A 16378-nucleotide genomic window follows, 5' to 3' on the forward strand; every position below is an offset into this window, starting at 1 on the left:
CATCGCTCCAATTCACTCTATTCCTTGCCCTCCTTTCACCCTCCTGCATGTTCAGGCCCCGATCACACAAAATCTTTTTCACTCCATCTTTCCACCTCCAATTTGGTCTCCCTCTTCTCCTTGTTCCCTCCACCTCCGACACATATATCCTCTTGGTCAATCTTTCCTCACTCATCCTCTCCATGTGCCCAATCCACTTCAAAACACCCTCTTCTGCTCTCTCAACCACGCTCTTTTTATTTCCACACATCTCTCTTACCCTTACGTTACTCACTCGATCAAACCACCTCACACCACACATTGTCCTCAAACATCTCATTTCCAGCACATCCATCCTCCTGCGCACAACTCTATCCATAGCCCACGCCTCGCAACCATACAACATTGTTGGAACCACTATTCCTTCAAACATACCCATTTTTGCTTTCCGAGATAATGTTCTCGACTTCCTCACATTCTTCAAGGCCCCCAGGATTTTCGCCCCCTCCCCCACCCTATGATCCACTTCCGCTTCCATGGTTCCATCCGCTGCCAGATCCACTCCCAGATATCTAAAACACTTCACTTCCTCCAGTTTTTCTCCATTCAAACTCACCTCCCAATTGACTTGACCCTCAACCCTACTGTACCTAATAACCTTGCTCTTATTCACATTTACTCTTAACTTTCTTCTTCCACACACTTTTCCAAACTCAGTCACCAGCTTCTGCAGTTTCTCACATGAATCAGCCACCAGCGCTGTATCATCAGCGAACAACAACTGACTCACTTCCCAAGCTCTCTCATCCCCAACAGACTTCATACTTGCCCCTCTTTCCAAAACTCTTGCATTTACCTCCCTAACAACCCCATCCATAAACAAATTAAACAACCATGGAGACATCACACACCCCTGCCGCAAACCTACATTCACTGAGAACCAATCACTTTCCTCTCTTCCTACACGTACACATGCCTTACATCCTCGATAAAAACTTTTCACTGCTTCTAACAACTTTCCTCCCACACCATATATTCTTAATACCTTCCACAGAGCATCTCTATCAACTCTATCATATGCCTTCTCCAGATCCATAAATGCTACATACAAATCCATTTGCTTTTCTAAGTATTTCTCACATACATTCTTCAAAGCAAACACCTGATCCACACATCCTCTACCACTTCTGAAACCACACTGCTCTTCCCCAATCTGATGCTCTGTACATGCCTTCACCCTCTCAATCAATACCCTCCCATATAATTTACCAGGAATACTCAACAAACTTATACCTCTGTATAATATATATAGGGGAGAAAGAATACTTCCCACGTATTCCCTGCGTGTCGTAGAAGGCGACTAAAAGGGAAGGGAGCGGGGGGCTGGAAATCCTCCCCTCTCGTTTTTTTTTTTTTTTCTTTTACTTTTCCAAAAGAAGGAACAGAGAAGGGGGCCAGGTGAGAATATTCCCTCAAAGGCCCAGTCCTCTGTTCTTAACGCTACCTCGCTATCGCGGGAAATGGCGAATAGTATGAAAAAAAAAAAATATATATATATATATATATATATATATATATATATATATATATTTTTTTTTTTTTTTTTTTTTTGCTTTGTCGCTGTCTCCCGCGTTTGCGAGGTAGCGCAAGGAAACAGACGAAAGAAATGGCCCAACCCACCCCCATACACATGTATATACATACGTCCACACACGCAAATATGCATATACATATACATATATATATATATATATATATATATATATATATATATATATATATATATATATATATATATATATAATAAAGTCTTGTAAGAATTGCTCGTTTACAGAAGCAGTGGATGTTCACACATACCGCCACCGTATTCCGCAGTGTTTTGTATACAACAGCTGGTGCACATGTTATCTTAATCTTGTACAATAGCTGGTACACATGTTATCTTAGTCTTGTCAGTTTTCTTTTGATTCCTGGTACGGTTGTACGTTTTCTGTTGGCTACTGGTACGGTGGTACGTTTTCTGTTGGTTACTGGTGCCGTGGTACGTTTTCTGTTGGCTATTGGTGCAGTGGTACGTTTTCTGTTAGTTACTGTACTGTGTTACGTTTTCTGTTGGTTACTGGTACGATGGTACGTTTTCTATTGCCAGCTTTAGGTCTGAAGCAGTTTGTATACAAGTTGTGACGCCATGATCCATGTGATGCATTGATCCATGTGATGCAATAATCCATATGATGCAATGATACATGTGACGCGATGATCCGTGACGCGATAATCCATGTAACGCGATGATCCATGATGTAATGATCCATGTGATGATGTACCTTGTGACGCGTGATCCATGTGATGCGATGGTCCATGTGATGCAATGATCCATTTGATGCGTTGACCCATGTGATGCATTGATCCATGTGACGCAATGATCCATGTGGTGCAATGATCCATGTGACGCGATGATCCGTGACGTGATGATCAATGTGACGCAATGGTCCATGTGACGCGATGATCCATGTGATGTAATGATCTGTGATGCGATGACCCATGTGATGTGATGATCCTTGTGACGCGTGATCCATGTGATGCGATGGTCCATGTGATGCGATAATCCATGCGACGCGATGATCCATGTGATGCGTCGACCCATGTGACGCGATGATCCATGTGATGCATTTATCCATGTGACGCAATTATCCGTGTGATGCGATCCATGTGACGCGATGATCCATGTGGTGCAATGATCCATGTGACGCGATGATCCGTGACGTGATCCATGTGACGCGATGATCCATGTGATGCAATGATCTATGTGATGCGATGACCCATGTGATGTGATGATCCATGTGATGCGATGATCCATGTGATGCGATGATCCATGTGACGAGTAATCCATGTGATGCAATGATCCATGTGATGCTATGATTTATGTGACGCGATTATCCATGTGATACACTGATCCATGTGATGCATTGATTCATGTGATGCGATGACCCATGCGATGTGATGATCCATGTGACGCGATGATCCATGTGATGCACTGATCCATGTGACGCAATGATCCGTGTGATGCGATCCATGTGACGCGATGATCAATGTGGTGCGATGATCCATGTGATGCGATGATCCATGTGACGCAGTGATCCATGTGATGCAATGATCCATGTGGCGGAATGATCCATGTGATGCTATGCTCCATGTGATGCGATGATCCATGTGACGCGATGATCCATGTGACGGAATGATCCATGTGATGCGATGATCCATGTGACGCAATGATCCATGTGATTCTAAGCTCCATGTGATGCGATGACCCATGTGACGCGATGATCCATGTGACGGAATGATCCATGTGATGCGATGATCCATGTGACGCGATGATCTATGTGGCGGAATGATCCATGTGATGCGATGATCCATGTGACGCGATGATCCATGTGACGCAATGATCCATGTGATGCATTGCTCCATGTGATGATCCATGTGACGCGATGATCCATGCGACGCAATACTCCATGTGATGCTATGCTCCATGTGATGCGATGACCCATATGACGCGATGATCCATGTGATCCTATGCTCCATGTGATTCTATGCTCCATGTGATGCGATGATCCATGTGACGCGATGATCCATGTGACGGAATGATCCATGTGATGCGATGATCCATGTGACGCAATGATCCATGTGATGCTAAGCTCCATGTGACGCGATGACCCATGTGACGCGATGATCCATGTGGCGGAATGATCCATGTAACGCGATGATCCATGTGACGCGATGATCCATGTGACGCAATGATCCATGTGATGCTAAGCTCCATGTGACGCGATGATCCATGTGACGCAGTGATCCATGTGATGCGATGATCCATGTGACGCGATGATCCATGTGACGCAATGATCCATGTGATGCTAAGCTCCATGTGACGCGATGATCCATGTGACGCAATGATCCATGTGATGCTAAGCTCCATGTGACGCGATGATCCATGTGACGCAATGATCCATGTGATGCTAAGCTCCATGTGATGCGATGATCCATGTGACGCAATGATCCATGTGATGGTAAGCTCCATGTGACGCGATGATCCATGTGACGCAATGATCCATGTGACGCATTGCTCCATGTGATGCGATGATCCATGTGACGCGATGATCCATGTGATGCTAAGCTCCATGTGACGCAGTGATCCATGTGATGCTAAGCTCCATGTGACGCGATGATCCATGTGATGCTAAGCTCCATTTGATGCGATGATCCATGTGACGCGATGATCCATGTGACGTAATGATCCATGTGATGATATGCTCCATGTGACGCAATGATCCATGTGATGCTATGCTCCATGTGACGCAATGATCCATGTGATGATATGCTCCATGTGACGCAATGATCCATGTGATGCTATGCTTTATGTGACGCGATGATCCATGTGATGTTGGAGGGTCAGTGTGTGGGGCGGCGCCCCTCCCCTCGTGTAGCTGGGTTGCACGTGTAGTTCTGGGTTTCTATTGATGTTGGGTCCCCCGTGGTGACGGTGTGGAAGCTCCCCCGTGGTGACGGTGTGGAAGCTCCCCCGTGGTGACGGGTGTGGAAGCTCCCCCGTGGTGACGGTGTGGAAGCTCCCCCGTGGTGACGGTGTGGAAGCTCCCCCGTGGTGACGGTGTGGAAGCTCCCCCGTGGTGACGGGTGTGGAAGCTCCCCCGTGGTGACGGTGTGGAAGCTCCCCCGTGGTGACGGGTGTGGAAGCTCCCCCGTGGTGACGGGTGTGGAAGCTCCCCCGTGGTGACGGTGTGGAAGCTCCCCCGTGGTGACGGTGTGGAAGCTCCCCCGTGGTGACGGTGTGGAAGCTCCCCCGTGGTGACGGTGTGGAAGCTCCCCCGTAGTGACGGTGTGGAAGCTCCCCCGGTGCCCGTGGTGACGGGTGTGGAAGCTCCCCCGTGGTGACGGGTGTGGAAGCTCCCCCGTAGTGACGGTGTGGAAGCTCCCCCGTGGTGACGGTGTGGAAGCTCCCCCGTGGTGACGGGGTGGAAGCTCCCCCGTGGTGACGGTGTGGAAGCTCCCCCGTGGTGACAGGTGTGGAAGCTCCCCCGTGGTGACGGTGTGGAAGCTCCCCCGTGGTGACAGGTGTGGAAGCTCCCCCGTGGTGACGGGTGTGACGGAGGAGGGCGGATATAACTGGCAGATTAGCCGATCAATGGAGGGATTGACCCGGTGGCTTTTGTCATGTGTCGCCACTGGTCATCGTGTCATGGCTCTTGTCATTGACAGCCAGGCGTGTCATGCGCTGCGGGGGTGTGTGGGTCGTATACAACCGTTTTCTGTGAGTGGAAGTGTTGCATGGTCGTCCCTGGGTACACGTATTGTGGTCGTCATGTGACCCTCCACACACACACACAAGATAACGCACACGACCTGGGGGCTAGGGGCCGCGCCCCACCATAACACGACGACGCAGCCACGACCCTAGCCACCACGACCCTACCACGACCCTCTGTAGCACGACGGTACGATCCTTGGATAGGTATGAGAGTCTGGCCCTTATCCTCACCTAATAAAGGATCAGGTCTTGATCCATGACAGTCGTACTCGAGGGTCGTACATCATGCTAAGGTCGTGAAGGAAATGAGACTGGAGGATGATGTTGTGTGTCGTATTGAAGACAAGGTGATTGACGACGCTTGGTCAATAACAACGACATGATACTGGTGTGTGTGTGTGTGTGTGTGTGTGTGTGTGTGTGTGTGTGTGTGTGTGTGTGTCCGTACCGCAGTGCAGAGCAACACCTGGGCGGCCCAGCCCAACGCCAGTCCCGTCTCTGCTTCCATCATGACAACACACACGGGTGAGGCTCCGCGCCGACACACACACACACACACACACCCGCGCTAGGCATGACCGACGCAGTTATGTACGTCGGGGTTACGACTGTCGTAAGTCTAATACCTGGGGAGGGAGGGAGGGAGGAGACGCCACGTAACGCGAGTGTAACGAGAGGTCAAGTGTGCTAGCAAAACGTAGCTTGACCACATGTAACGTATCTTGACCCTTCCACCTGACGTGTGGCAAGTGCACCACGGTCGGAAATCACGGGTGGCACCCTCTGAAATGGTCTCTACATCCTCAAAATGTAGCGGGCCACACGCGCCGGCTGGGGACAAGACTGTTACAGTCTAGGATCAGGTGATTGTGACAGAAGGCGGTGGTCAGGTGAGGGTGTTGTGTGGCCGACCACGGGTCCAACATCACCAAGCTACACCGACCTCTGCAACGCTAGAAAACAACGCACACGATCCACGAGTGAACAGTGCACACACGCAGGTGTCAGTGGGTGAGAACCAGTGCCCCCTGTACAACAGGAGGTAGGAAGGAACCAGTGCCCCCTGTACAACAGGAGGCAGGGATGAACCAGTGCCCCCTGTACACCAGGAGGTAGGAAGGAACCAGTGCCCCCTGTACAACAGGAGGTAGGAAGGAACCAGTGCCCCCTGTACAACAGGAGGCAGGGATGAACCAGTGCCCCCTGTACAACAGGAGGTAGGAAGGAACCAGTGCCCCCTGTACAACAGGAGGCAGGGATGAACCAGTGCCCCCTGTACACCAGGAGGTAGGAAGGAACCAGTGCCCCCTGTACAACAGGAGGTAGGAAGGAACCAGTGCCCCCTGTACAACAGGAGGCAGGGATGAACCAGTGCCCCCTGTACAACAGGAGGTAGGAAGGAACCAGTGCCCCCTGTACAACAGGAGGCAGGGATGAACCAGTGCCCCCTGTACAACAGGAGGTAGGAAGGAACCAGTGCCCCCTGTACAACAGGAGGCAGGGATGAACCAGTGCCCCCTGTACAACAGGAGGTAGGAAGGAACCAGTGCCCCCTGTACACCAGGAGGTAGGAAGGAACCAGTGCCCCCTGTACAACAGGAGGTAGGAAGGAACCAGTGCCCCCTGTACAACAGGAGGCAGGGATGAACCAGTGCCCCCTGTACACCAGGAGGTAGGAAGGAACCAGTGCCCCCTGTACAACAGGAGGCAGGGATGAACCAGTGCCCCCTGTACACCAGGAGGCAGGGATGAACCAGTGCCCCCTGTACAACAGGAGGTAGGAAGGAACCAGTGCCCCCTGTACAACAGGAGGCAGGGATGAACCAGTGCCCCCTGTACACCAGGAGGTAGGAAGGAACCAGTGCCCCCTGTACAACAGGAGGTAGGAAGGAACCAGTGCCCCCTGTACAACAGAAGGTAGGAGGGAACCAGTGCCCCCTGTACACCAGGAGGTAGGAAGGAACCAGTGCCCCCTGTACAACAGGAGGTAGGAAGGAACCAGTGCCCCCTGTACAACAGGAGGTAGGAGGGAACCAGTGCCCCCTGTACAACAGGAGGTAGGAAGGAACCAGTGCCCCCTGTACAACAGGAGGCAGGGATGAACCAGTGCCCCCTGTACACCAGGAGGTAGGAAGGAACCAGTGCCCCCTGTACAACAGGAGGCAGGGATGAACCAGTGCCCCCTGTACACCAGGAGGTAGGAAGGAACCAGTGCCCCCTGTGCAACAGGAGGCAGGAATGAACCAGTGCCCCCTGTACAACAGGAGGTAGGAAGGAACCAGTGCCCCCTGTACAACAGGAGGTAGGAATGAACCAGTGTTTAGAAAAAGTCATTCCTCCTGTTATCCCTGTTCATGTTCCAGCTCGCGAGTGGAACGTGAGCCAAAGACCTGCCTGGTGTGGGTAACAGGGAGGCAGGAGCCTGGAGCCTCCGTCAGTAGAGGAAGGATGGGTGATGGTGCACTGGGGCCCAGGCCTGGGGGAAGGTGCTGCCCCCACGAGAGATCCAGGTGATCCAGAGAGTTTCAGTCACGTTTCGTTATCATGGTCGTAGGAGCCACTCCCTGACACCAGCTGACGCTCTTACTGTGCAAGTTTAGCTGGTATGATTCCTGCTCATAACCTGACTGTCAGCTATGTTGCTGACATTGGCACATAACATGTGGGTGGAGTGAGGTGATGATAACATGTAGGTGGAGTGAGGTGACGATAACATGTGGGTGGAGTGAGGTGTTGATAACATGTGGGTGGAGTGAGGCGATGATAACATGTGGTTGGAGTGAGGTGATGATAACATGTGGGTGGAGTGAGGTGATGATAACATGTGGGTGGAGTGAGGTGACGATAACATGTGGGTGGAGTGAGGTGTTGATAACATGTGGGTGGAGTGAGGCGATGATAACATGTGGTTGGAGTGAGGTGATGATAACATGTGGGTGGAGTGAGGTGATGATAACATGTGGGTGGAGTGAGGTGATGATAACATGTGGGTGGAGTGAGGTGTTGATAACATGTGGGTGGAGTGAGGTGATGATATCATGTGGGTGGAGTGAGGTGATGATAACATGTGGGCGGAGTGAGGTGATGATAACATGTGGGTGGAGTGAGGTGATGATAACATATGGGTGGAGTGAGGTGATGATAAAATGTGGGTGGAGTGAGGTGATGATATCATGTGGGTGGAGTGAGGTGATGATAACATGTGGGTGGAGTGAGGTGATGATAACATGTGGGTGGAGTGAGGTGATGATAACATGTGGGTGGAGTGAGGTGATGATATCATGTGTGTGGAGTGAGGCGATGATAACATTTGGTTGGAGTGAGATGACCATAAAATGTGGGTGGAGTGAGGTGACGATAACATGTGGGTGGAGTGAGGTGATGATATCATGTGGGTGGAGTGAGGTGATGATAACATGTGGGTGGAGTGCGGTGATGATAACATGTGGGTGGAGTGCGGTGATGATAACATGTGGGTGGAGTGCGGTGATGATAACGTGGGTGGAGTGCGGTGATGATAACATGTGGGTGGAGTGCGGTGATGATAACATGTGGGTGGAGTGAGGTGACGATAACATGTGGGTGGAGTGCGGTGATGATAACATGTGGGTGGAGTGAGGTGATGATAACATGTGGGTGGAGTGAGGTGATGATAACATGTGGGTGGAGTGAGGTGATGATAACATGTGGGTGGAGTGAGGTGATGATAACATGTGGGTGGAGTGAGGTGATGATAACATGTGGGTGGAGTGAGGTGATGATAACATGTGGGTGGAGTGAGGTGATGATAACATGTGGGTGGAGTGAGGTGGTGATAACATGTGGGTGGAGTGAGGTGATGATAACATGTGGGTGGAGTGCGGTGATGATAACATGTGGGTGGAGTGAGGTGATGATAACATGTGGGTGGAGTGAGGTGATGATAACATGTGGGTGGAGTGAGGTGATGATAACATGTGGGTGGAGTGAGGTGATGATAACATGTGGGTGGAGTGAGGTGATGATAACATGTGGGTGGAGTGAGGTGATGATAACATGTGGGTGGAGTGAGGTGATGATAACATGTGGGTGGAGTGAGGTGATGATAACATGTGGGTGGAGTGAGGTGATGATAACATGTGGGTGGAGTGAGGTGATGATAACATGTGGGTGGAGTGAGGTGATGATAACATGTGGGTGGAGTGAGGTGATGATAACATGTGGGTGGAGTGAGGTGATGATAACATGTGGGTGGAGTGAGGTGATGATAACATGTGGGTGGAGTGAGGTGATGATAACATGTGGGTGGAGTGAGGTGATGATAACATGTGGGTGGAGTGAGGTGATGATAACATGTGGGTGGAGTGAGGTGATGATAACATGTGGGTGGAGTGAGGTGATGATAACATGTGGGTGGAGTGAGGTGATGATAACATGTGGGTGGAGTGAGGTGATGATAACATGTGGGTGGAGTGAGGTGATGATAACATGTGGGTGGAGTGAGGTGATGATAACATGTGGGTGGAGTGAGGTGATGATAACATGTGGGTGGAGTGAGGTGATGATAACATGTGGGTGGAGTGAGGTGATGATAACATGTGGGTGGAGTGAGGTGATGATAACATGTGGGTGGAGTGAGGTGATGATAACATGTGGGTGGAGTGAGGTGATGATAACATGTGGGTGGAGTGAGGTGATGATAACATGTGGGTGGAGTGAGGTGATGATAACATGTGGGTGGAGTGAGGTGATGATAACATGTGGGTGGAGTGAGGTGATGATAACATGTGGGTGGAGTGAGGTGATGATAACATGTGGGTGGAGTGAGGTGATGATAACATGTGGGTGGAGTGAGGTGATGATAACATGTGGGTGGAGTGAGGTGATGATAACATGTGGGTGGAGTGAGGTGATGATAACATGTGGGTGGAGTGAGGTGATGATAACATGTGGGTGGAGTGAGGTGATGATAACATGTGGGTGGAGTGAGGTGATGATAACATGTGGGTGGAGTGAGGTGATGATAACATGTGGGTGGAGTGAGGTGATGATAACATGTGGGTGGAGTGAGGTGATGATAACATGTGGGTGGAGTGAGGTGATGATAACATGTGGGTGGAGTGAGGTGATGATAACATGTGGGTGGAGTGAGGTGATGATAACATGTGGGTGGAGTGAGGTGATGATAACATGTGGGTGGAGTGAGGTGATGATAACATGTGGGTGGAGTGAGGTGATGATAACATGTGGGTGGAGTGAGGTGATGATAACATGTGGGTGGAGTGAGGTGATGATAACATGTGGGTGGAGTGAGGTGATGATAACATGTGGGTGGAGTGAGGTGATGATAACATGTGGGTGGAGTGAGGTGATGATAACATGTGGGTGGAGTGAGGTGATGATAACATGTGGGTGGAGTGAGGTGATGATAACATGTGGGTGGAGTGAGGTGATGATAACATGTGGGTGGAGTGAGGTGATGATAACATGTGGGTGGAGTGAGGTGATGATAACATGTGGGTGGAGTGAGGTGATGATAACATGTGGGTGGAGTGAGGTGATGATAAACATGTGGGTGGAGTGAGGTGATGATAACATGTGGGTGGAGTGCGGTGATGATAACATGTGGGTGGAGTGAGGTGATGATAACATGTGGGTGGAGTGAGGTGATGATAACATGTGGGTGGAGTGCGGTGATGATAACATGTGGGTGGAGTGAGGTGATGATAACATGTGGGTGGAGTGAGGTGATGATAACATGTGGTGGAGTGAGGTGATGATAACATGTGGGTGGAGTGAGGTGATGATAACATGTGGGTGGAGTGAGGTGATGATAACATGTGGTGGAGTGAGGTGATGATAACATGTGGGTGGAGTGAGGTGATGATAACATGTGGGTGGAGTGCGGTGATGATAACATGTGGGTGGAGTGAGGTGATGATAACATGTGGGTGGAGTGAGGTGATGATAACATGTGGGTGGAATGAGGTGATGATAACATGTGGGTGGAGTGAGGTGATGATAACATGTGGGTGGAGTGAGGTGATGATAACATGTGGGTGGAGTGCGGTGATGATAACATGTGGGTGGAGTGAGGTGATGATAACATGTGGGTGGAGTGCGGTGATGATAACATGTAGGTGGAGTGCGGTGATGATAACATGTGGGTGGAGTTAGATGATGATAACATGTGGGTGGAGTGAGGTGATGATAACATGTGGGTGGAGTGCGGTGACGATAACATGAGGGTGGAGTGAGGTGATGATAACATGTGGGTGGAGTGAGGTGATGATAACATGTGGGTGGAGTGCGGTGATGATAACTTGTGGGTGGAGTGAGGTGATGATAACATGTGGGTGGAGTGAGGTGATGATAACATGTGGGTGGAGTGCGGTGATGATAACATGTGGGTGGAGTGAGGTGATGATAACATGTGGGTGGAGTGAGGTGATGATATCATGTGGGTGGAGTGAGGTGATGATAACATGTGGGTGGAGTGAGATGATGATAACATGTGTGTGGAGTGAGGTGATGATAACATGTGGGTGGAGTGAGGTGATGATAACATGTGGGTGGAGTGAGGTGATGATAACATGTGGGTGGAGTGAGGTGATGATAACATGTGGGTGGAGTGAGGTGATGATAACATGTGGGTGGAGTGAGGTGATGATAACATGTGGGTGGAGTGAGGTGATGATAACATGGTGGAGTGAGGTGATGATAACATGTGGGTGGAGTGATTTGATGATAACATGTGGGTGGAGTGAGGTGATGATAACTTGTGGGTGGAGTGAGGTGATGATAACATGTGGGTGGAGTGAGGTGATGATAACATGTGGGTGGAGTGAGGTGATGATAACATGTGGGTGGAGTGAGGTGATGATAACATGTGGGTGGAGTGAGGTGATGATAACATGTGGGTGGAGTGCGGTGATAACATGTGGGTGGAGTGAGGTGATGATAACATGTGGGTGGAGTGAGGTGATGATAACGTGGGTGGAGTGAGGTGATGATAACATGTGGGTGGAGTGAGGTGATGATAACATGTGGGTGGAGTGAGGCGATGATAACATGTGGGTGGAGTGAGGCGATGATAACATGTGGGTGGAGTGAGGCGATGATAACATGTGGGTGGAGTGAGGTGATGATAACATGTGGGTGGAGTGCGGTGATGATAACATGTGGGTGGAGTGAGGTGATGATAACATGTGGGTGGAGTGAGGTGATGATAACATGTGGGTGGATTGCGGTGATGATAGCATGTGGGTGGAGTGAGGTGATGATAACATGTGGGTGGAGTGAGGTGATGATAACATGTGGGTGGAGTGAGGTGATGATAACATGTGGGTGGAGTGAGGTGATGATAACATGTGGGTGGAGTGCGGTGATGATAACATGTGGGTGGAGTGAGGTGATGATAACATGTGGGTGGAGTGAGGTGATGATGCTGGGCTGGTTATCAGTCAGGGAGACGTGGCATCATTACAGATACACTCAACCTGACGATGAACTGCGTCATGTGTGTTAGCTGTGTGTGTCAGTGTATTAGATGTGTGTCATGTGTGTCAGTGTGTCATATTTGTTAGGTGTGTGTGTATGTAATATGTCAGCTGTGTGTCGTGTGTTAGAAGTGTGTGTCATGTGTGTCAGCTGTGTGTGTGTGTGTGTGTGTTAGATGTATGTTTCATGTGTGTCAGCTGTGTGTCATATGTGTCATGTGTGTCAGCTGTGTGTCATATGTGTTAGATGTGTGTCATGGGTGTCAGCTGTGTGTGTCATGCGTGTCAGCTGTGTGTCATATGCGTTAGGTGTTTGTGTCATGTGTGTCAGCTTGGTGTGTCATGTGTGTCAGATGTGTGTATCATGTGTGTCAGTGTGTCAGCTGTGTGTGTCAGTGTGTCAGCTGTGTGTGTTGTGTGTCAGCTGTGTGTCAGTGTGTCAACTGTGTGTGTGTCAGTGTGTCAGCTGTGCTGTGTGTGTCATGTGCGTCAGCTGTGTGTGTCATGTGTGTCATCTGTGTTTGTTATGTATCAGTGTGTCAGCTGTGTGTCATGTGTCAGCTGTGTTAGTCATGTGTGTCAGGTGTGTGTGTATCATGTGTGTCATTGTGTGTGTCAGTGTGTCCGCTGTGTGTGTCAGTGTGTCCTCTGTGTGTGGCGGTATGTCAGCTGTGTATGTCATGTATGTCAGCTGTGTGTGTCATGTGTCAGCTGTGTTTCAATATGTCAGCTGTGTCTCATATGTCAGCTGTGTGTGTCAGTGTGTCACCTGTGTGTGTGATGTGTGTCAGCTGTGTGTGTGATGTGTGTCAGCTGTGTGTGTCATGTGTCAGCTGTTTGTGTCAGCGTGTCAGCTGTGTGTTATGTGTTAAATGTGTGTGTCATGTGTTACATCTGTGTGTCATGTGTCTTAGCTGTGTGTTTGTCAGTGTCAGCTGTGTGTGTCATGTCTCAGCTGTGTCATGTGTGTCAGCTGTGTGTCAGTGTGTCGGCTGTGTGTCATGTGTGTCAGTTGTGTGTGTCAGCGTGTCAGATGTGTGTGTCTGTGTGTAAGCTGTGTGTGTCAATGTTTCAGCTGTGTGTGTCAGTGTGTTAGCTGTGTGAGTCAGTGTGTCAGCTGTGTATGTCAGTGTGTTGGCTGTGTGTGTCAGTGTGTCAACTGTGTGTGTGTCTGACATGTGGATGCTGACATCATGAGAGTAACTAATGTTGAATATATAATCCATCAGCATGACAGATGTCAGTTCAGTCCCCCAACACCTCGTGATGCCTCTCTTCCATACTATGTATACTTTATATCATCATCATCATTTATATACATATGACTCCTTTAATGGGGTTGCTACAGCTTCCAAGCTGCGCCCCGGTCAGGAGCAGGGGAATAAGAGAGAAATCCATCGACGAGACGAGGCTATACTCTTGTTCATCTATTGACAGTTATGGCATATATATTATTATTATTATTATTATTATTATTATTATTGTTATTATTATTATTATTATTATTTTACTTTGTCGCTGTCTCCCTCGTTTGCGAGGTAGCGCAAGGAAACAGACGAAAGAATGGCCCAATCCAACCACATACACATGTATATACATAAACGCCTACACACGCACATATACATACCTATACATTTCAACGTATACATACATATACATACACAGACATGTACATATATACACATGCACATATTCATACATGCTGCCTTCATCCATTCTCGCCGCCACCGCGCCACACATGAATTGACACCCTCCTCCCCCCGCGTTCGCGCGAGGTAGCGCAAGGAAAGGACAACAAAGGCCACACTCGTTCACACTCAGTCTCTAGCTGTCGTGTATAGTGCACCGAAACCACAGCTCCCTTTCCACATCCAGGCCCCACAAAACTTTCCATGGTTTACCCCAGACGCTTCACATACCCTGGTTCAATCCATTGACGGCACGTCGACCCCGGTATACCACATCGTTCCAATTCACTCTATTCCTTGCACGCCTTTCACCCTCCTGCATGTTCAGGCCCCGATCGCTCAAAATCTTATTCACTCCGTCCTTCCACTTCCAATTTGGTCTCCCACTTCTCGTTCCCTCCACCTCTGACACATATATCCTCTTTGTCAATCTTTCCTCACTCATTTTCTCCATGTGACCAAACCATTTCAAAACACCCTCTTCTGCTCTCTCAACCACACTCTTTTTATTACCACACATCTCTCTTACCCTATTATTACTTACTTGATCAAACCACCTCACACCACATATTGTCCTCAAACATCTCATTTCCAACACATCCACCCTCCTCTGCACAACCTTATCTATAGCCCATGGAACCATGGAAGCGGAAGTGAGTCACAGGGTGGGGGAGGGGGCGAAGGTTCTGGGAGCGATGAAGAATGTGTGGAAGGCGAGAACGTTATCTTGGAGAGCAAAAATGGGTATGTTTGAAGGAATAGTGGTTCCAACAATGTAGAGTGGGTGGGGCTGGAAATCCTCCCCTTTTGTCTTACTTTGCAAAAGAAGGAAGAAAGGAAGGAGCCAAGAGAGGATTTTTTTTCCTCCTCAAAGGTTGAGCCATGTGTTCAGGACGCCCCCCTCGCTCACGCGGAAAACGGCGAGAAAGTATGAAAGGAAAGAGTATATGTATTCATGCCGAGTTATTGGATGTGTTCCTGGAGGCTACCACAGATGACTGAGAGGTTATGTTGGGGGAGGCTGGGGTCTGGAGGAGACACAAGGGCCCGCCCACTGTCAGCGACCTTCACCAGACCAAGAAAAAGAAGAAAAGAAATACAACGGGAATACAACCTCCACCCAGCCTGCCTGGGGTATGTAAATAAAGCACGAAGAAAATACACTCTTCCAGGTAACTCCCTCGCCCACGTACACACATCATCACTACACACACACACACACACACACACCTCACTCTTCTCTTCCATTCCACACTATCCCATCCCCCGTCCCACCTCTCCACACTATCCCATCCCCCGTCCCACCTCCTGCTCTAGCCACTGTACTTTAAAACAGCACAAGAGTGAGGAGAGGCAGGCTGGCGGCCACCTACCACTCTCGCTGTATCGTAGGAGGTGTACGCGAGCAGCCACTCTGGCCTCAGACGCCCGGTCCCCTGCCGCACCATACACTGGGCTTCTCCTCATTATACCACCTCATTATACCACCTCCATTTATCACCTCACACATTCTAGTCTGGCCACATTTGATCAATATTCACAGGTCATTCAAACGTGTCCGGCGCTACATTTAATTCCTCTTCGTTATTCGATGATAGTCATCTCTCGCCATTCTAAAACGTACATGATTTTCTTAAGTGAGAGGAGAATGTGTCCGCTACATGAGGCATAATGAACAGGTATCAGTTCCTGGTATAAGACTTCTCCCGGACGACCGTAGACGGTGAGGGTTGCGTAACGCAATCGGGTAAGCGGATAGCGCGTCTGACCTTGCTAAGCTTAGCGTCTTCTTCCAGGAATATCTGCCCCCTTTTTTCCCCGAGTGAAATAGATTGTTCTGTATATATATATATATATATATATATATATATATATATATATATATATATATATATATATATATATATATTCGCCGG

At 49.2% G+C, this 16378-nt stretch overlaps 1 protein-coding gene across 2 annotated transcripts in view; it reads left to right on the forward strand.

Moving 5' to 3' along the window:
- Positions 1-16378, forward strand: part of LOC139749889 (uncharacterized) — a 550483-nt gene that overhangs the window by 130217 nt on the left and 403888 nt on the right. The window contains exon 1 of one of the 2 annotated variants that reach the window (XM_071664273.1): positions 5791-5821. The exons of the other annotated variant lie outside the window; for it this stretch is intronic. Coding sequence (XP_071520374.1) covers positions 5806-5821 — 16 coding nt within the window. The 5' untranslated portion in view covers positions 5791-5805. Of the gene's footprint in view, positions 1-5790; positions 5822-16378 lie in introns of those variants that run through there. 2 annotated transcript variants of the gene reach the window in all.

Source organism: Panulirus ornatus, chromosome 8 (assembly GCF_036320965.1).
Source record: "Panulirus ornatus isolate Po-2019 chromosome 8, ASM3632096v1, whole genome shotgun sequence".
Classification (NCBI taxonomy): Eukaryota; Metazoa; Arthropoda; class Malacostraca; order Decapoda; family Palinuridae; genus Panulirus; species Panulirus ornatus.